Source organism: Podarcis liolepis (assembly GCF_965112155.1).
Source record: "Podarcis liolepis genome assembly, chromosome: 7".
Classification (NCBI taxonomy): domain Eukaryota; kingdom Metazoa; phylum Chordata; class Lepidosauria; order Squamata; family Lacertidae; genus Podarcis; species Podarcis liolepis.
This window is the reverse complement of record NC_139561.1, coordinates 26,605,992-26,627,998: the sequence shown is the minus strand read 5'-3', so window position 1 is coordinate 26,627,998 and position 22,007 is coordinate 26,605,992. Positions and strand designations below refer to the sequence as shown.

The 22,007-nt window shown below is 46.1% G+C and overlaps 1 protein-coding gene across 2 annotated transcripts; it reads right to left on the bottom strand.

Annotated features, from left to right (window-relative positions):
* Positions 1–3,445: 3,445 nt before the first annotated feature.
* LOC310711346 (uncharacterized protein) lies at positions 3,446–19,368 on the bottom strand. 2 transcript variants are annotated; one of them, XM_083513207.1, is made up of 11 exons: positions 19,259–19,368; positions 18,014–18,047; positions 14,233–14,410; positions 13,872–13,972; positions 11,675–11,846; positions 11,241–11,347; positions 9,986–10,163; positions 7,694–7,794; positions 6,857–7,028; positions 5,146–5,252; positions 3,446–3,546 (listed from the first exon to the last, which is right to left on the bottom strand). In XM_083513207.1, the coding sequence occupies exons 1-11, from the start codon at positions 19,277–19,279 to the stop codon at positions 3,542–3,544; spliced, it is 1,176 nt and encodes a 391-aa protein (XP_083369333.1). In that variant the 5' UTR covers positions 19,280–19,368; the 3' UTR covers positions 3,446–3,541. The 2 variants fall into 2 exon arrangements, with proteins under 2 accessions (XP_083369333.1, XP_083369334.1); XM_083513208.1 differs by lacking the exon at positions 14,233–14,410 and having other exon boundaries at positions 19,259–19,348.
* Between the last annotated feature and the right edge of the window lie 2,639 nt (positions 19,369–22,007).

Genomic DNA, 22,007 nt, shown 5'->3' with positions numbered 1-22,007 from the left:
CGTTTATATCATGGGCCTAAAATGTAGCTTTGTTGTTCTTTTTCTCTATTTGTACGGAAGCTGGTTTGGGGGAAATGCATCAAAATGCAGCATTTCCAAGAAAGAATATGATAGATACAGGTTAGAATATGGATCGTAGATATAAACTGTGCATGTAACACCACTTTCTAAACCAGTGGTGGAAGCAGAGTGGATGCAGAGTAAATGGGAAATCTAACATGCAGCAGAAAGCTCTTCTTTCTGTGCCCCCAGGAGTGTTCTGATATATCTTCTTAACCTCCTTCTGTTTACGAGTTTATAGACGAGCTGCAGTTACTCATATCCCCCACTGTTTATTTTATTTTCTATTTGTTCGCTTGATTTGCCCAGTCAATATTTTACACTTCATGCATGTCTGCTTTGTTATCATTATGCTTTGTTGACATTTTATATCAGTAATCAAGGGGAACTTCAGGTGGCGAGAGAAGTCTCTCTTGTGACAGCATTCAGCATTTCTCCTCCTGCGCAACATTTTTCAGGAGCGGTCATCAGCTGAACTTCATTTTCTTAAGAATTATTATTAAGAAAATAAAGAATTTTTAAAAATAAAATATAAGTGTGGCATTGAAAATAATGGCTTGAAAGCTAACCCTGCTCAAAGTAGACCCATTTAATTAACAGCCATGACTACCATAGGACCATTAATTTCAATGGGTAGAATGTAGTTGGCCACAACTCATCTGTGTTGAATGTAGTTGGCCACAACCCAGTGTAATTAAGCAGGGCCACAACTCATCTGTGTTGCATTCAGAAGACCCAAGGCTCAATTCCTAGCATCTCCAGGTAGGACTGGGAATACCCGCCACTTGAAACTCTGGAGAGCCTCTGCCAGTCAGTGTAGACAATACTGAGCAAGATGGTCTGACTCAGTATAAGTCAGTTTTGTATGCTCACCCTTGTTTTGGTTTGAACGCTGAGCAAAGGCCTGGGGCTTGAAGGCACCTAATATCTGATAAGAGTCATATTATTGCTCCATGTAGCTCAGTGTTGTGTACACTGGCAAGCAGTGGTACCTAATGGTTACAGGCAGGAGACTTTCCCTGCATACAAAGTGTCTGTCCGTTCCCGTCAATGTATCTCATGTCAACAAAATGTCTTTGGACAGGTGAACTGAACCTTGTAGTCTTGGCAGGATTTGTTGACACCCTCCTGTTGCTCATTGGTGCAAAACCAAATCCTCTGACGTGATGGAAACTGCACATGTAGAGACACAAGGAGACTCAGTTCATTCATTACGAGCTAATAAAATTTGTGGGTGGGTGGGGGGACACTGGAGCAAGGCTGGGCTTTCCCCCCAACCTGAGGGCTGCATTCCTTCCTGGGCAATCTTCCATGGGGTCATGTGCCCATGTTGGTGGGTGGAGCCAGAGACAAAATTGGGCAACACGACGGATATGACTCTTACACACTTAGTCATCAAAAGTCAGAGCAACATGCTCACAGTCTGTCCGTCCTTCATCCAGGCAAGCAAGAAGCGTTATCACAGTTCAAGCCAGGTAAAAAGCAATCGAGGAGAGTGTAGAGCAGGGCCAGAGACGGGTGTATCTGGCAGGGGTCCTGGAGGGCTTCATTGTACAGAATCAGGCCATTGGTCCACCTTGCTTCTGGGACCTTCTCCATGCAAAAGCACCTGCTCCATGCAAAAGCACTGAGGTGTTAAAGATATCAGTTTAATACACATTTAATGTTATGCTTGAGTGCATTGTATTTGAAATGCTACGCTGTAAGGTTTGCATTTGCAATGGGAGGCTTCCAATAGGCATGGGAGGTTTCACTCTGGCAAATGCAGCAGAAAAGGCCGAATGTTTCCCTTTCAGTCATTAGGCTAAGTGATGACTCATTTTTGGAAAACCGAGAGATCTTTAACAACAGGAGATGAAACCTGATAAGCCCAGTGTCTTTAGTCACTGGTGGAGCCAGCAGTAACAGCAATAGAAGCTAAGCTCCACAATGATGATACAAGCAAGTTGCTTAGGATCTCTCTCTGGGAGTAGAGAGAAGAAATTTGTATTGAACTGTTGTTGACATCTGTCTGTCTCGGGAGACAATGGAAGAATGCCCCTTTGGGGTTAACTCAAACTGTTGGAGAGTTACAGCGCCTGCTGTGGCTGTACAGACCTATATGGGAGAGACTAGTTTTATTGCAGGTGGAGCAGATACAGGTGTCTAGTTTTGCTGCTACAGTTGCACAATTGTGTTTCTTCTGTTTGTGCTCCTCCTAACAGTCATTTCTCCTCTGGCCACTGCTGTGGATACAGTATTAGGACCTAAAATAAGACTGGACCACATTGCTTGCTTGTGTAACAACAATGTGTTCCTTTGTATCTTGTAAGATTTAATTGTAACTGTTTTAAAGACTCTTCTCAGTAAAGCTTTGAAACTCTTTCTTGTGGTGGAGCACATTAGTTTCTCAGGTGCATGGACTCAAATGTGGCTGTCCAGGCCTTTCTCTCCATCCCATGGGCCTCTGCCTAGGAAAGGCACACCCCTCACTCCCCCTCCCCTCCTCAAGCGCTTTTGCTTGGGTGAAATGTGTCTTTGAACTGTGATAATGCCCATGCTTGCCTGGATGGCGGATGGAGATGTGTGTGCATGTATAAACTTCTTGGTTTTTGTGAGGCTGGAATGTAGCTACTGTAAAAGGTAAGAATCATACCCACTACTCCACCCAGTTTTACCTCTGTCCCTGCCCATCAGTGGCCTTTGTCCTCAGGTGGCTGAAAGGGGTTCCTAATCTGTGGTCCATACCGGCTGGCAGCAGCTGCCCAGCATTTCAGACAGGTGTACCTGAAGCATCTGCTCGGTCCACTGAACTGGGACCCTTCCCCAGTTTTCCCCGGTAAATAGTCAGGGGGACACCTAGAATATGAGACAGCGGTAACAATTGCACACGACTCCCAAGAATGTGAAGCTTTGCAGATCACTTCCCCATCACAGAAGGAAATAGTTGACTCAGCGAAGACTCAATTGGGAAGTGCAAATTGACTTTCTCCAGTTCTGCATTTTGGAAAGTTAAATGCAACCTTGTGCAACCATGAATTACAATGCCTATAACACACCTTTTGGAGATCTTCTAAAAAAGAAGAAGGAGAAGGAGATTCAGGTGGAACTTGCTGGCATTGCTGAATGGCCTGTTTATAACGTATTGTGAGGGAGAGTTGAGGAAAGGAACAAGAAGCACTGAAGTTAAAGAGGCTGTAAAATGTTGTAGGCCATAGAGAATTGAGGGTGGAGTAGCCCAGACTAGAGGAGGGAAATTTTTCTAGCCTGAGGATCACATTTTTTTTTCCATGCCGGGGGGGGGGGCAAAGGTGCTATTTATTTGCAACCACTGGTTGAAGTAATTAGAAATGACCCTAAAACAACAGGAGTCCAAATTAATCACCCACAATGCTGCATAGGAATGTTTGCTGGCGACACACTGATTTTATTGAAGTAACAATTAAGAAAAGAAGGCAATGCCTCTCATGGCAAGAATGATCCAGAAGGTCTGGCCTTCAGATTAGCCTAAAGAAATCAGAAATGCTGTGCTTTAATTCAGATCACAAAAATAAACAAAATAGACAACGCAGGTATACCAAGCCATGGCCAAGCCATGAAATATTTGGGTGTGGTATAAAAACGTAATTACAGACCATTTATTAAAAATAATAATTTAAAAGCTTTGCAAATATGGAGCGAAATAAATCCATTCTGGCTTGGGGAAAAGACCACTTCCATGGAAATGAATAGCGTACCACATTTTAACTTACCTTTTCCAGCTGTTGCCTATTCCGGCTGTGGCAACTAAAATGCTCAAAAATTGGCAGAATTTTATTAATTTATTTATCCACAATGGTAAAAATAGCAAGTTTAAACCCCCCACTATAATGTATAAACTATTCCAAGATGTTCACAATGAACACTGCTACAGCAGATGCCTTGTGGTTCAGTTTTATGTTGATGTTTGTTATTTGTATGTTCAGAAAAATCAAATATTTACCACACAAAAAAAGCCCACCCGGTCAGGAAGCTGAAACCAATCACTTACTTATAGATATATCATTGTGTGGATAATGCAGAAGATTATTGTAATTTCGAGGAGATAAGTGATCTGACATGGTCAACTCTTCCTGTCTCTGGTTATCTCTTCCTGTCTCTGGTTATGTTTTATTACATTCTTTATCCTTTGTAAAAAGGTCTTTGATGTGTGGACTGTTGGCACTGGTCAGTAAAAGCCTTTGATATATAGCCTGGCTTTTTGTCTTTGAGCTTGTAGTTGAGCCTGTATTGGCCCTAACAGGACACAGTATCTATAAAATATCTAGTTTTGGGGCATGCCAGTCAGAAGTTCACCACAGGCTGTTGGCCACAGTGCTGTGCATCAAAAGCTACCTGGAGGTCACTTTGCCACTTCTTCAGGGCTTCTCAGTAGCAGATTGAAGTGCTGCCTGGTATGTAATGTACATTTTGCTTGCTGTTTGCAATAAAATCTGTAACCTTCTCACCCACTTGTGTCTATATTGCTTCTGATTCTAATTTTAAAAGAACCATCTCCTACTGGTGATTGGGAGTGGCTATCGAGACCACATAACACCGGCCTTGAAAGATCTACATTGGCTCCCAGTACATTTCCAAGCACAATTCAACGTGCTGGTGCTGAGCTTTAAAGCCCTAAATGGCCTTGGTCCAGCATACCTGAAGGAGAGTTTCCACCCCCATCGTTCTGCCCGGACACTGAGGTCCAGCACTGAGGGTCTGCTGGCGGTTCCCTCACTGCAAGAAGCCAAGTTACAGGGAACCAGGCACAAGGCCTTCTTTTTAGTGGCACCCGCCCTGTGGAACGCCCTCCCACCAGATGTCAAAGAGAAGAACAACTAGCAGAATTTTAGAAGACATCTCAAGGCAGCCCTTTTTAGGGAATATTTTAATGTTTAACAGACCACTGTATTTCAAAACTTTGTTGGAAGCCGCCCAGAGTGGCTGGGGAAACCCAGTCAGGTGGGCGGGATATAAATAATAAATTATTACTATTATTTGGCAAAACAATCATTAAGGAGGTTTGCCATCCCCACTGCCCACTCCCTCCCAGTAGAGAATATCCTATCAACTCATAGTGGCACTCACCAGAACAGAAGGATCCTGGGCATGTGAACTGGACCCTGTAATCATGGCAGGACCGACCAGGTTCTTGCTCATCATTGACGCAGGCAAAGCCTTGAGTAGGGTCATACCTGAATAACAGCAGGTTGGGGGGGGGAAGCACTCTGTATGAAATTGCATGTTACAGGTGTTATTTTCCACATCTTAATTTAATAACAATAATAAAAAAATAATAAAATTTATTTATACCCCGCCCTTCCCAGCCAGAACTGGGCTCAGGGTGGCTAACACTGATAAAATTACAATAAAATGTAATAGGAAAGGGGGCAGTTAATTAAAATACGGGTTAAAATATGGCTTAAAATAGAATTTAAAATGCAGCCTCATTTTAATAGTAGCCCATAAATCAAAACCATAAGGGGAGGGAAACATAAGGGTCAGACTGAGTCCAAACCAAAGGCCAGGCGGAACAGCTCCGTCTTGCAGGCCCTGCGGAAAGATGTTAAATCCCGCAGGGCCCTAGTCTCTTGTGACAGAGTGTTCCACCAAGTCGGGGCCAGTACTGAAAAAGCCCTGGCCCTAGTTTAATTTAGTAATCATAGAACTGTAGAGTCAGAAGGGACCCCGAGGATCATCTAGTCCAACCCTCTGCAAGGCAGGAATATGCAGCTGTCCCATACGGGGGTCAAACCTGCAACCTTGGCATGATCAACACCACAGTCTAACCAACTGAGCCATCTATGTTTAATTTAGTTACATTTTGGCTATGTAATAGGAGCCACACTCATCTCTGCACTTTGGAAGACGAAGAAACCATACATCGCAACATTTAAAACACACACACACTATTTAATCAGTAAAGTAAATAAAAACAAATACATTCCCTTATGAACAAAATTCCAGGAGTCATTTGCTACTGGCAGGTGGGGGCCAGAAGAACTGAACAGAGCAACTGAAGTCAATTTTCCCTTTGTTTTTTCCCCCGCTGCATCTCCACCCAGACAAGCAAGAGGCATTATTAGAGTGCAAGGGTACATCCCAGCCAGCAGAAATATGCAAGGAGGGTGTGAGCCACAAGCCACTGGCTGGCAGAGCGAGAGGTGAAATGAGTAGCACAATAGACAAGACTCTTGCCAACCGTGCAGAAGCCAGAGTCTCCTCTGCACAAACACATTTCTTTAATTGTTGCCGTTCACTAATCACCTTCCATGTATGCCCCAACATGATATGCAAAACACAATGTAAAAAGTGGTAGGAAACAGTTACAAAGCATCAAAAGGAAAAGGAGAAGGCGAGTGTAAATGCAATGCCGAATGGACACTTGTTGCAAGGGACACCTCTTTCCACCCAGTTAAATAAGAGGCATCATTGCAGCTCAAGGAGCCAGGGAAACTGGACAAAAGCACTCAAAGAGGGTGTGAAGCAGGGATGGTGAAGGATGTGGCTTGAGAGAGTTCCAAGGGCCAGATTGAGAGGCCTGGAGGGTCACATTTGACAGTCTAGATCAGGCACCCCCAAACTCAGCCCTCCAGATGTTTCGGGACTACAACTCCCATCATCCCTGACCACTGGTCCTGTTAGCTAGGGATGATGGGAGTTGTAGTCCCAAAACATCTGGAGGGCCGAGTTTGGGAATAGAAAAAGGTTCCCCATTTGTAAGCTAGAGTGCAATACATGAAACCCTATCTGACACCTGTAAAAAAAGTTCACAACCACCACAAAAGTGTCTTCTCACACTGAGAACTTTTGCCCTGTCTTCAGGGCAGGAATCCCATCCAGAGTCTGTACGTTGATGGCAAGGGGCTCGTCACAAATCCCACCAGGGTATTCGCTCCGCAAATTGGAAAGGAGTTCATAGTCTCCCCTTCCTGATGGATTGTCCCGATCAAACCACTGGGTCATGCATCCTAAAGTGTGAAAAGGCAAGGCAAGACTCAAATGAGTGTTGGTTGCAGGTATGGGAGGACAAGGAAGTTGGAACAGAGGAACACAGGAAGCTGCCTGATACTGAGTCAGACCATCACTCTGTGAAGCCCAGTAGTGAACCCCCCAGGCATTGTTAACTGTTGAAGGATAGATGTAGCACCCACAGTGCCTATCCTCCATCCCCTAATCGAGCCTGCTGCTACCACTACCCTCCATGCAGTGCAGGATACCATCTTGTCACTAGTGCAGAAGTGGGTTGCAGGAAAGAGGAACACCTGCTCTTTTGCCCTTAGTAAAATGTGGAGCAGATGGATTGCCCAAGACATTTGGGCACTAAATTATGTCATGTGAATGCTCCGATATGACATGCAAATAAACAATTATGGAAAATGGAATAAATTATTTTGTGAACGCAGCCACCTTCTTTTTTTAATACAACCACTGCCATCCAATGAGATGTGGGCATGTTTAAGGAGGTATGTTTAACAAAGGAGTGGGTTCCATGTCAGCAACACCTCATATATAAACTAAAGACTCCTGCTTTTAATTTATGAGCAATTGTTTTGGTGTTATACAGGCATGGCTTATTATGGTGTGGTTGGAGATCATTCCCCCATCTCACCACAAGATGTCCTGGTTGACTCACCTGAGCAGAAGTTTGAGGGACAGGTGAAGCGGACTTTGTAATCCAAGCAGGAATACTTCTGCTCCTTATTTACACAAGCAAATCCTTCTTTAGTATTAAACCTAGTGGGGTGAGAAAGAGAACGAAAGAAGCAATCTGACTCACCAAACCGTGACCAGGAAAGAGAGAAGAAGTTGTAGAGAGATTATCTGCACTAAACTGGGATCCAACAGAACCTGGGATCCAACAGAACCTTCCTTTGAAATACAAAGAGCAGCTTTGAAGAATCGATTTTTCTTGGGTCCATGGCAAGGAGAGAAAAAGTTCCCCTCCCAAGGCTGATCATGCCTCCCCATTCACATAACAATCTATGTAATGTTAACAAGCACACTAATAACATTCATGTCTTCTTCGGCCTTGACAGCATCAAGCCAGGAGTTCTTTCATTCAGTCTGTCCCTGTGTTGCTAGGGAAGAAGAGATGCAACAAGAGAACTGATTGCCACATGTATGTATTCTTTCATGTAAAACAATCAGAGCAATTTGAAATCACAGCCGTTGTTATTGCTTCACAACTACGTTTTGCAGCAAGACTTTCACTGAATCACACATGCAATGGAATATTGCACGTGCTAATTTGGGTAGGAGTCATCGATATCTGTATGAATAACGGCTAGGGATCTGCTGGGTGTCTTAATCCATTCTGATATTCAGTCATACATTCCCCTGGTGTTTTCCATTCCACTGCACTTGCTTTCCTTTGATAAAGTGCTTTCTATTTTGTAGTCTGCTGATGTGAAAATGTATGTATACTTAGCCATCAACAAATATTTACAAATCGGTTGCTTTCTTTACATGCTTGTTTTCAAAGTTAATGAATTTCCGTAGGGTAGCTCTGTTAAACTTCTACAGTAAGGTGTCCTTTGGCACCTTGATGACAAAGTCAATCAAGTGACTTATCACAAAGCCAGTGGGGTCCAAACTTTTTTCAAAGGGGGCCAGATTTGATAAAGTGAAGGGCTGTGAGGGCCGACCAAAGTTGTTAAGCTTTTTTGGATTGAAGTTGTTAAGCTTTTTTTACGGTTTTACCCCCAAAGTTGTTGAGCTTTAGGATTTTATCCCAGGAAATAAACTGCCACAGAGGCTGGATTAGACAAGCAGTGGGCTGGGTTAGGACTTTGGACATGCCAGCACAAAGCCCTATATGGTTGCAATTATAACCATATCCACTCTTGATTTCAGTAAAGTTTTTCACAAAGTCCCCCATGATATTCTTGCAGAGAAGTTGTGGCAAGATGTGGGCTGGATGAGGTAACTGTGAAGTGGATTTGTAGCTGGTTGACTGACCGAACCCAAAGAGTGCTCATTAATGGTTCTTCATCATCCTGGAAAAAAGTGACAAGTGGGGTGCCACAGGGTTCTGTCCTGGCCCCATTGTTGTCCAATGCCATTATGAATGACTTGGATGAAGGAATTGAGAGGATGCTCATCCAATCTTCAGATGATACCAAACTGGGAGGGGTAGCTATTGCCACAGAAGACAGAATCGGGATTCAAGATGACCTTAACAGATTGGAGAACTGGGCCCAAGCTTACAAAATAAATTTCAATAGGGACAAATGTAAGGTTCTGCATTTAGGCAGGACAAACCAGCTGTGCAAAAACAAGTCCTTTCTGATTGCAATACATTATTTCATAAATGTGTGTTCTGTTCAGAAAGTGTTCTTGTGTTGAAACATAATGCTCAAGCTAATCTATGGCTGCATACCTACCCCCAAAGTATCCCAAGAACCACAGTTTAATCCTTACAGATTTCCAACACCTCAAATAAACCACACTGGGGTTGGGAAGGGAGTGAGGTAAAACTTTAAGATGAAGATACAGGGGATGGGTGTAAGTCCAGATGGTTCTTCCCATTTTGGCAAAGAGTCCTGATTTTGGAAATCAGGACCAGCAAGACATAGATGACTTTTCATGGTAAGTGTGACATCACCCATGAGCGAGGGTGGCAAATCCACAATGACTGTATCTCTCTATGGCATGCTCCCCATGACAGCCATGTTGTCTTATGCCACCCACCCATGGTATTCTCAGCACTCTCTCAAATGTGCCACCAGGTCTAAAAAGCTCGGTGACCCCTAGCATACAGCATTCACAGCAAGAGTCTGTGGGCAGATGGAAGAAAATCCACTGGATAATCTGCTTCCAACAGATTCCTCCCACATTCCTAGTTGGGCCAACTGACACATAACAGAAACTTTGGAAGGCTGCTCAGTAACAATTAATTCCCTAATGCTGCCCTGGCACCACTCACGGATGAAAGATTTGCCCAGTGCTGGACGCTGGGATTCCCTCCATGGTCTGAGCTTCAATTCCAATGGGTTCAGGGCAAATGTCCGTGGGATATTCCCTCCTCAGGTCAGCGAGAGTTTCAAAGTCACCCACTCCTGAAGGGTCGTCCCGGTCGAACCAACGAGTTGTGCAAGTTGAAGCTGAGGTGAGACAGAGAGAAACTATTCATGACGCTTTACTCCGGATACACTTTTGGAGAACGGGAAGTTTTTTTGAGTGGAAATAAGGAACAATAATAAAGAGGTCTTTGAATTCACATAATGTGTCTGACAATGCAAGTGTGGTCCCAGGGTATGGTGTGAAGGCACAAAATGGTGAAGCCAAACAGGACCAGGTCTGGTTAGTTCTTGGATGAGAAACCATTTATGTAGGTGCATTGCAAGCTGATATTGTGTCACCACCCCCTTCTTTCTGAGATGCGCTGGAATGGTCTGCACTCCATTGTACCATCTTTCCACTATATTTAAGATGTACAGCTATGAGCTGCTTGTTTATTGGGCATTATACCATTATGTGTTTGGTGAGCAGGGGGTCAGACTGGATGAAGCCCTGGGTCCCTTCTAAACCTGCCAGGGAAGAATGTATAAGAGGAAGCCTGCCACGCCAGTTCCTTTGACAAGGTAATGGCTCTAGCTGGCTAGTTAAGTACAGTGGTACCTCGTGTTACAAACACCTCAGGTTACAAACACTATGGGTTACAGACTCCGCTAACCTGGAAGTAGTACCTCAGGTTAATAACTTTACCTCAGGATGAGAATGGAAATCGCATGCTGGCAGCGCGGCGGCAGCGGGAGGCCCCATTAGCTAAAGTGGTACATTAGGTTAAGAACGGTTTGAGGTTAAGAACGGACCTCTGGAACAAATTAAGTTCATAACCAGAAGTACCACTGCACCATGATTTAGCATATCCAAAGAAGTTGTTCTGTTGCCATAGAAGGAAATGGGTGGGCCTTTTTCCGTGGGGAGAAAAATGGGCCTTAGTGGGGCTGGTTTTGTGAGACTATGGTGTCTTTATGATAGATTGGCACCTGAGGCGAACCACAAAATAGCTCCTCCACCTTTAGGTAAGAACCCCCACCCCCACTGAGAACATCTCATCAATACATAGCAGCCATAGCTGTCAACGTTTTCCATTTTTTTAAGGGAATTTCCCTTATTCTGCATAGGATTCCTCACAAGAAAAGGGAAAAGTTGACAGCTATGATAGCAGCACTCACCGGAACAGAAGGATTCTGGGCAAGTGAATTGGACCACATAATCTAGGCAGGACTGACCAGGTACTTGCTCAATGTTGACACAGGCAAAGCCTCTAGTAGTGTCATACCTGCATAAGAGAGGGATAAAAAGTTGTGCTGTATGGAATGACAGTTACAGATATAATTGTGCCCATCTTAGTTGAGTATTGTTATGAGCTTGCGGGTGCTAGACATTTCTCAAGTCCTGGAACCAGTAAGTGTTAGAATTTAATCAAGGCTCCAGGGGCTATAGGATCCCTTCTCAGCTCTGGAATCCATGCCCACCTTTGGAAAGAGAAGAAATTATGTATCACAAGGATTTTAGAAAAATACATCTCTGAGCAAGAGCACAAGTGCATGGTCTGATCTGGCATCTTTTAAAAAAATCACAGCCATCAACAAAAGTGTCTTCTCACACTGAAAATCTTTGCCCTGTCTTCAATGCAGGTCTCCCGTCCACAGTCTGTACGTTGATGGCAAGGGGCTCGTCACAAATCCCACCAGGATATTCGCTCCGCAGATTGGAAAGGAGTTCATAGTCTCCCTTTCCAGACGGATTATCCCGATCAAACCAGCGAGTTGTGCATCCTAAAGAAGGGGGAAAGGCAAGGCAAGACTTAAACGAGTGTTTGTTGCAGGTATGTGAGGACAAGAAAGATGGAACATGGGAATACAGGAAGCTGCCTGATACTGAGTCAGACCATCACTCCATGAAGCCCAGTAGTGCATGCACTGACTGGCAGCTACTCTCCAAGTCTTTCCCAACCATACCTGGAAATGTGAGGGCCTGAACCTGGGACCTTTTGCAAGCAGTGCAGATGCTGCAGCCCTTTGCCCATGCCCAGCTCTTCCAAAGGCAAGCAGAAACACCATTCTCAGTGCCACCCTACTCTTTGAGTGGACCCACTTGCTCAACAGTGTCCCAGGTCATTCACTCACCCGTTGAACCTGTGAGGGGCCCTTCCAAGCCCCTCCCTGTGCTGCTAGCTCCATCCTTATCACTCCTTGCTGGTTCAAGCAGGGCAGGTGGATGGGCAGTGGCAGCACAGAGGGGAATCAGCAGGGAGATGGAGGCCCTTGCAGTGTGGTGGGCTTCAGCAAGCGCCCAACAATGCCATCTTTTGATATCAGCCTTACAGGAGCTGTGCAAGCATAGCTGAGTGGCAGGGCACCTGACTTGCATGCGAAAGGTCCCTGGTTCGATCCTCAGCATCTCCAGGTAAGACTGGAGGTGCTCCCTGTCTGAAACCCTGGAGAGCTGCTGGCAGCCAGTGCAAACAATACTGAGTTAGATGGACCAAGGGTCTGACTCAGTACCAGTCAGCTGCTTACGTTCCCTATTGGTTCCAGTCCTGCTTGACTGGGGGATTCAGCAGGGGAATAAAGGGGGTTGTCCTCTGTTACCACAGAGGCATTGTGAGGCCTGTTACACACAGACTGTCACGTTTGCTCCTTTCTTGCCACATTACAAGGGCACGAGGAAAAGGAAAAAGGAACTACGGGAGCAAATGTTTGGTTGTGCAACACGGGCATGCTTGTTCTTCCACAACCACAGGCAATAGTTTCCTAAAATTACAGGGCTGGTATATTTCCCACCCCTGCCCCCATACACTCAGGTTGCAATATTTTATCAGCAGGAAAATGTGACTCCACATACAAACACAGAGGACTGGGGCGCCTTTGGGTGGAGCGAGGCCACTCTTGCTCCAGGCAGAAGCAACAGCAGCAAAATCCAACCATTGCCCTCTGCTGAAGAGTAGAGGTGTTAAGTCCTGCCCTGCCTACCTTGCACCTGCTGATCAAGGATGCTGCCATTCTCCCTCACCACAAACCGGAGGATGCTATCTTGTCTCCAGTGTCAAAGCAAGAGTCAACTGACAGCCCCGGGTCAGCTTCCAGATGTGAAATGGATTGCTCCCCAAGAGAAGCACTTTGCAGCACTCTTCAGCTCAGAAGAAGGGGGATGGTGGGTGTCCTGTTTTGAGCGTTGTAGCCAATGTCAGTCCTACTCAGAGTAGACCCACTAAAGGTAATAGTCATGATGACTAACACAGGCCCATTCATTTCAAAGGGGTCTGTTTTGAGGACTTAGGCTGCTATCACACGGATGTTTGTTCTGTTTTCCAGACTGTTTACCTAACTGTTAATTTCCATTTGAGGTTTCATATGATGTAAAAGCCACTTCAGTGCTCATTTCTGTATTATTTGCTTCCAGAAGAAGCCCTTTTTGTGTGTGTGGGGGGGGGGAATGAGCACTGAATTTGTGCTATATTCTACTATGTTTCTGGTTTTTATGCCTTGTGAAAGTTCAAGTACAATGCGGAAATTAATAATGGCAGAAATGTCAGGGAAATGGAATAAACTCTTGTGTAAATGCAGCCAAAGTGAGCAGGCAGAGGAAGCAGCTCTCCTCCACACTGTGGATTTTTGGAGGCATATTTATTAAGACCTTTTCTGAGCACACTGTGAGTTCCTTGTCAGCAACCCCTCTTATATAGTATAAAAGTGAAAGACAGTTCACTTTTGAGCAATTGGTTTGGTGTTATACAGACATAGTTTAAGTGGTTGAAGATCATTCCCCCATCTCACCACAAGATGTCCTGGTTGACTCACCTGAGCAGAATTTTGAGGGACAGGTGAAGCGGACTTTGTAATCCAAGCAGGAATACTTCTGCTCCTTATTTACACAAGCAAATCCTTCTTTAGGGTTAAACCTAGTGGGGAGAGAAAGAGAATGAGAGAAGCATTCTGACTCACCAAACTGTGACCAGCAAGAGAGAAGCAGTTGTAGAGAGATAATCTGTACTAAACTGGGATCCAACAGAACCTGGGATCCATCAGAACCTTCCTTTGAAATACAAAGAGCAGCTTCAAAGAATCTATTTTTCTTGGGTCCATGGCAATGAGAGAAAGAGTTAAACTTCCCCTCCCCTCACAAGGATGATCATGGTTCTTCATTTCTGGCATCACTCACGGATGAAAGATCTGCCCAGTGCTGGACGCTGGGGTTCCCTCCACAGTCTGAGCTTCAATTCCAGTGGGTTTAGGGCAAACGTCCGTGGGATATTCCCTCCTCAGGTCAGCTAGAGTTTCAAAGTCACCCACTCCTGAAGGGTCGTCCCGGTCAAACCAACGAGTCGTGCAAGTTGAAGCTGAGATGAGACAAAGAGAAACTATTCACTGCCCTTTACTCTGGATACACTTTTGGAGAACGGGAAGTTTTTTGAGTGGAAATAAGGAACAATAATAAAGAGGTCTTTGACTTCACAAATTGTGCCTGACAATGCAAGTGTGGTCCCAGGGTATGGTGTGAAGGCACACAAAGCCACCACTTTGGTGAAGCCAAACAGGTTGAGGTCTGCTCAGTTCCCGGATGACAGACCACCGATGTAGGTGCATAGCAAGTTAATATTTTGCCACCCTCCCCTTCTCTCTGAGATGCTCTGGCATGGCCAACACCCCCCCCCCCCCGTAGCATCTTTTGATTTTATTCACAGATGATCCCCAGCCAAAGGAATGCACACAGCAAATGGTTAACTCTTTCTTGCAAAAGTGGACACTTTTCTGTAGTTTCTACAGCTTTAGTTTTTAATGTAAGGCAGGGGTCACCAAACTTTTTTGGGAGGGGGCTGGTTCACTGTCCTCCAGACCTTGGGGTGGGCTGGACCACGCACTTGGCAGAGGGGGCTTCTCTCTCTCTCCCCCCCCCTCTCCCCTCCTCTTCTCCTGCCTACCTGTGCTGTTGCTGTCGGCGCTGTGCTCTGCCAACCACGGCTCCTCTGCCTGCCATTGTGAGCGGCAGAGGCTGTTGGCAGTGGCAGAGGAACAAGTGGCCTGAAAGGGCTGGCTGGCTCTGGAGAGGCACTGCCCAAAATCGCACTCAGCCAGCTCACCCTTCCTCCACTACACAAGGCAGGGAGAAGGGCAGGGAGAAGCCAGGCAGAGGGAGGGAGGAGGTGCCGCAGTGTGCAAGAGGGAGGGGGAAATAGCGCCAAAAAAATGGTGGCGCTGGGGAAAAAATTATGGGGAAAAATTAACAAACAGAATCACCAATCTATGGAACGTATGTGGGCCAGAGCCTGAGGGCAATTGGGCCAGATCTGCCCCGCGCACCGTAGTTTGCTGACCCAGGCAGCTATTCCCTGTGCTCTATGGAGTGCTTGCAGCTAGCCCCCTCCACCAGTTTATGTATCTTCCCCTGATGGGTTGTACACACATAGCCAGAGACTGTACCTGCATAGAAGCTGCCTCTGCTCTTCCCTCATCAATCTGCTCTTTGTTCTAGGAGACAGTGGTGCAGGAGAGGGCGAGGATGCACCTGACCCTTCATTTGCCTGACCTGCCTCTTCCACCTCTCCTGACCTATCCTGTGCTTCACCCTCCAGGTCTGAAGCTCCCCCTGCCTCCTGGCTGGTACAAGTCCCCACAAATCACTGCTCCCCTCTCCCAAGTCAGACTCCAGTCCCCTTTCCCCCGGTGTGCACTTGCCAGCATTTTGCCCGACATCTGGGTGTTTACGGGATATTATACTGCTATGAGTTTGGGGAGAAGTCATGGAATCTTGGGTCCCTTCGAAGAATGTATAAGAGGAAGTCTGCCAAACCAGTTTCATTGTCCAGATAATGGCTCTGGTCTGGCTAGTTAAGTGCTGCGATTCAGCATATCTAAAGAAGTTGCTCTTTTGCGTTAGAGGGAAATGAGTGGCCCTCTTCCCATGTGAAGAACAATATGCCTAAGAGGGGCTGGTTTTGTGAGCTGTGGTATGTGAAAGCTAAAGAAGAGATGCTGGAAGCAGTAGGCACAGAGAAATGCGTTGAACCTAAGCTGGACTTGAGGCTCCCCAGGAAACCTAATGGAGAAACAAGATCCCTTGGGGTGTTAATGCTGTGAGCAGTTCCGCCCAGTGGCGTAGCGTGGGGGGTGCGGGGGGAGCCGGCCGCACCGGGCGCAACATCTGGGGGGGGGGGCACTCGCACTCGCAGCTCTCTGCCCCTACCTGGCTCACTCTCTCTCTCTCACTGCAGTGCTGGCTGTGCGAATCCGATCCGAGCCGCTGGGTCGCCGCCCACTGTGGAGGGGGTGGGTGCCAGGCGTGCGGTGCGGAGAGAGAGCGAGGGATTATCTGGGGGAGGGACAGTGCAGCGGCTGCCCAGCGCAGTGCTGAGCGTGGGAGAGAAGCACACCAGACCAGACCAGGCAGTAGCAAGAAGAAGCTGGCAGCGGCGGCAGGTTAGGGGTTAGGGGGCGTAAATTACTTGCCTTGCCCCGGGTGCTGACAACCCACACTATGCCGCTGCTTCCGCCCTGTGCTCAGGTTGTTATATATGTTTAAATAAAACCATATATCTCAAAGACACCACACACTTGCTGACCTTCATTCCAAGGAAACCAAACACTGGGTAAATGAATGAACCCCTGGAGTCTCTCGCCTATCGGGGACTGGGCAGAGGAGGAATTGTGGAGACCGCCTCCCCAGCCTGAACCTTTCAGAGTAGAGGAAAACAGTATAGATTGACAGCAGTGGGTTGTGGGAGGTCACAGCTCAGAGGTAGATGAGGGGCAAAGCTGGGAAATAATGGGAGAAGAGGAGCGGGAGGCAGAGCCGGACATGTTATCACTAGAAATAATAATAATAATAATAATAATAATAATAATAATAATAATAATAATAATAATTATTATTATTTATTATTTATACCCTGCCCATCTGACTGGGTTTCCGCAGCCACTCTGGGCGGCTTCCAACAGAATATTAAAATACAATAACCTATTAAACATTAAAAGCTTCCATGAACAGGGCTGCCTTCAGATGTCTTCTAAAAATCTGGTAATTGTTTTTCTCTTTGACATCTGGTGGGAGGGTGTTCCACAGGGCAGGTGCCACTACCGAGAAGGCCCTCTGCCTGGTTCCCTGTAACTTGGCTTCTCGCAGTGGGGGAACCGCCAGAAGGTCCTCGGCACTGGACCTCAATGTCCGGGCAGAATGATGGGGGTGGAGACGCTCTTGCAGGTATACCGGACCAAGGCCATTTAGGGCTTTAAAGGCCAGCACCAACATTTTGAATTGTGCTCAGAAACGTATTCCAGACCCCTCTTCTCCCAAAACCCAGAGAGCATTGAAAGTAGGAGAGCAAAGAGCTCGGAGGCAAATGGCCCTAAGCGGCCACCGTAAGGTGGGTGCTGCTGTTAATGATTGATGAGAGAAGGCGGGGTGGGGATTACTCGGAGCAAGGCCATTACTCCAAGAAGTTGCATTTCTAAGCCTCTCTCTGTGAATAGTGAATAAAAGACATTGCTAAGAACTTTCCTGGTCTATCTATTCCTGGCATCCTGCCTTGGGGGGATTTGATTCCCTGACGCCTGACATCACCATTCAGAGATTGGGGTGGCATGTAACAGTTAAACATACCCATTTTACTTTACTGCAGTTATAACAATGGCTACTATACTACTGTTCCCAGAATGCTGTTATAAGTGACACCAGTCTTGAGAGCAGTATGAGATTCTAGGGGTTCCAGGTGCACTTATGGTCTGTGTTTCCCTTTGGAAATGAGGCAAAGTGGAGACAATGGTGTCTTTATGATATATGACTTATTTATACACACCTATACAGCCCAAGCCTACATGGAAGGGTTCAGAGCATCAACATTCCAGTTTCTCCTAAATCATAAGCTTTGTTGAAGAAAATCCGCATGAGTGTTCCAGAAGCTGGTTGTCAGGAGAAGTTCTAAGACAGACAACATTCACTCACTTACCACATGCTGGGAGAACCAGGACAGTCAGGAGAAGCTGAGGGGATGAAAGAGAGAGGATGCATTTAATGAAGAAGAGGGGTAGAATCAACCAGCCACCATTTTGAGCTCACCCCGTCACGGGGATTCGAACCGCCGACCTTCTGATCGGCAAGTCCTAGGCTCTGTGGTTTAACCCAGAGCACCACCTGCATCCCTTACCCACACAGTAAGGTGGCAGCAAATTCAGAAGCTCATGGTCCCTTCATTATAGTCAAAGCCATGTCTCCTCCTAAGATTATACAATAACCTTACAATCATACTGTAATAATAATTAGAGATGCACTACAAAGAACAGTGTAGTTCTCCATGTCTTGCCTTTCAGCTAGATCTACTATCTTCTGCACACATACATGGGCACATGATTTGGGACGCTCCAAGATCTTCTTTCAAAGAGACTTAAATCATGTTTTTCTTAAAGTCTGTTGTATGTAACATAGCTTGCCCACCTTTCCTGTGAAAATTGTGTTTCCAGTGTTTTTAAATGCCTAATATGGGAGCATACAAAATAATTCCTCCTTGGTGTTCCTCCTGTGCGCCTTCTCCAGAGTGACCCGAGGAGCCAATCCTCAGCAGCTGACTCACCTCCTTTCACTCATACTTGGCTCCAATCAACACCAAGTACAAGAAGACTTAGGGACATGGGTGGCGCTGTGGGTTAAACCACAGAGCCTAGGACTTGCTGATCAGAAGGTCGGCAGTTCGAATCCCCGTGATGGGGTGAGCTCCCATTGCTCGGTCCCTGCTCCTGCTAACCTAGCAGTTTGAAAGCACGTCAAAATGCAAGTAGATAAATAGGTACTGCTCTGGCGGGAAGGTAAACGGCGTTTCCGTGCGCTGCTCTGGTTCGCTAGAAGCGGCTTAGTCATGCTGGCCACATGACCCAGAAGCTGTACGCTGGCTCCCTCGGCTAATAAAGCGAGATGAGCGCCGCAACCCCAGAGTCGACCACGACTGGACCTAATGGTCAGGGGTCCCTTTACCTTTACCTTACAAGAAGACTTCAGTGACTAAAAAGTTTCCTTTTCATGCTGATTGGGTGGCTGGAGAGAGAGATTTGGAGGGACCCTGTTGCAGAAATGGTAACGAGTCTTTGATTACACCTTCCCATCCATACCAGTTGGAAATGGTACAGACTATGGATTTTGTGTTAAAGCACCAGATCGAGAGGATTGTTTTACTCCCTATTACCAAGCAAGCAATGCTCACCAGTCTTGGAAACTTCCCCATACTTCTTGGCTGGCAACGTCCCTATCTGTCGTCCGCCCAAGCTTTCAGTGCTTCAGCTAGAAATGCATAACAGGCTTTTATACACCTCAGGACCACACCTCTAACTGCATTGCTAGGATTCCTCCCTTCGAGTTGGGTAACCAATACTGCTGGCAGTTACAGAGCTGATTCCCAATGCCAGGTGATCTCCGCCCTGCATAATCGCTCACATGACGCAGTGCACACGCACCATTTGAATCAACTATGCAGGGGCTCAGCCCTCGTAGCCCCTAGAAGTTGGCTCCTATGAGGCAGCCTGTTCTGTAGGCTTATGTTCTAAAAGATGCAGCGAAAACGAAGAGTGGATATAGAGAAAGAAACAGGAAAATCTACCCAGGCACATTAGACTTGCTGCTGTGGAAATATTTCAGGGGGATCTCAATGGAGCTGTTCTTTCAGCAGTACTGATGGAAAGGGCCCCTGCTTTCCATCTCTCCCATTAGGACTGTGCTGTTTGGTTTTGTCCCCCCAGATCTGGAGAGCCAGGTGGGTGTGTACAGCCATTTAGTAAGGAGCCTGAGGAACCTATCAGTCTTTGTGGGCCCTCATGCTACTGACATTTCCATAGGATTGTGGAGTTGGAAGGGACTCCAAGGCTCATCTGGTCCAACCCCTGCATTGCAGGAGTCACAGCTAAAAAAATCCCTGTCAGATGGCCATCTAACCTCTGTATAGAAACTTCCAATGAAGGAGAATCCATCACCTTTTACGGGAGTCCATTCCACTGTCACTCAGCTCTACACCGTGTTGCCAGGTCGCATGACTGAGCTGAATGGGCTTAAGATCGAACCTAAATTCCCCCACCTCTGTAAATTTCTTTTTGGAAATTGACACTGGCTTTGGCTCAGCCAGCTGAGCAAGTTACGTACATCGGCATATTGTTGGCTGAGCTAGGGTTGGGGGCTTAGCACCAGTGGAGATTCGCAGCACCTTAAATTCCTGGTCACAGGATTAGCCCCCCAACCCCAACCTATTATTTATACTATACCATCAATGGCCAGAAGAAGAAGAAGAAGAAGAAGAAGAAGAAGAAGAAGAAGAAGAAGAAGAAGAAGAGGAGTTTGGATTTGATATCCCGCCTTTCACTCCCCTTCAGGAGTCTCAAAGCGGCTAACATTCTCCTTTCCCTTCCTCCCCCACAACAAACACTCTGTGAGGTGAGTGGGGCTGAGAGACTTCAAAGAAGTGTGACTGGCCCAAGGTCACCCAGCAGCTGCATGTGGAGGAGCAGAGACAAGAACCCGGTTTCCCAGATTACGTGACTACCGCTCTTAACCACTACACCACACTGGCTCAGAGCCGATGACAGGCAGAATGACAGAATCGTAGAGTTAGAAGGAATCCCAAGGGTTATCTATTCCAATCCTGTGCAATGCAGGAATCTTAGCTGAAGCATCCAAGACAGATGGCCACCCAACGTCTGCTTAAAAACCTCCAACAAGTTCTACGAATTCTAACTTTGTCCTCCTCCTCCTCCTCCTCCTACCTGATGTGTCCTATAAGGAGCAACAGCTCCCAAGGAGGCACTGACAGCCATGGTAACTCTCCGGACTGAACATGCAACAACAATACTCTTTATTTCAGTCCAACGACCCACAAACACATTTTCTTTTCTTTTTAAAAATATTTTTTATTAGGGATTTAAAAATAACAATTTAACAAAAATACATCATCCACATTTCCCCCCTCCCCCCTAAAAAAAGAGAGAAAAACCTGCCTTCACACCCCCACCCCCAGACTTCCCTCAGCTCCTCTCTCTGGTTTCTCAGCACATGTTATTCTCTGCAAGTTGTAAAACTGTAAAGATCCTCAATTTATCTATCTGTATGTTGCCAATAAAGAATTTGGGAGTGTTTATTCAAAACCTGCCAAGGAGTCCAGTTCATTTTGTTTTTCTTTAAATACTTCGTAAAAGGTTCCCATTCTTCTTTAAAGTCACAGTTATCCTTGTCACGTAGTCTATGTGTCAATTCCGCCAATTCCTCATAGTCCATCAATTTCTCTTGCCACAGTGCTATTAAGACTCTTGTGCTATTAAGACACTTGTCGCTGTTGTTGCATACATGAAAATGTTTTTTAATTTCCTTGGCAGGTCTACAAAAACATTTTCAAAAGCAAAGATACAGAGATACAGGGCAAGGGTTCCAAGACCTATCACTGTGTTTTAACCAAAGCGTGTATGGTTTCTATTTTTTATTATAAGCAAGAGGGCAGACTGAGGTTGGTGGGGCACAGCCCATTTGCCCTTAAGGAGCAGCCTCCACTGTATGTGTTGTTGTTGTTTAGCCGTTTAGTTGTGTCCGACTCTTCGTGACCCCATGGACCAGAGCACGCCAGGCACTTCTGTCTTCCACTGCCTCCCTCAGTTTAGTCAAACTCATGCTGGTAGCTTCGAGAACACTATCCAACCATCTCATCCTCTGTCGTCCCCTTCTCCTTGTGCCCTCCATCTTTCCCAACATCAGGGTCTTTTCCAGGGAGTCTTCTCTTCTCATGAGGTGGCGAAAGGATTGGAGCCTCAGCTTCAGGATCTGTCCTTCCAGTGAGCACTCAGGGCTGTTTTCCTTCAGAATGGATAGGTTTGATCTTCTTGCAGTCCATGGGACTCTCAAGAGTCTCCTCCAGCACCAGAATTCAAAAGCATCAATTCTTCGGCGATCAGCCTTCTTTATGGTCCAGCTCTCACTTC

Coding starts and splice junctions, on each gene's coding strand:
- LOC310711346 (XM_083513207.1), bottom strand. CDS start 19,279: ATGGGGAAGTTTCCAAGACTG. Junction 7,795..9,985: donor ACTGGGCAAATCTTTCATCC/GTGAGTGGTGCC, acceptor TCACCCCACTAG/GTTTAATACTAAAGAAGGAT. Junction 7,029..7,693: donor TCCCTCAAACTTCTGCTCAG/GTGAGTCAACCA, acceptor TTCACACTTTAG/GATGCATGACCCAGTGGTTT.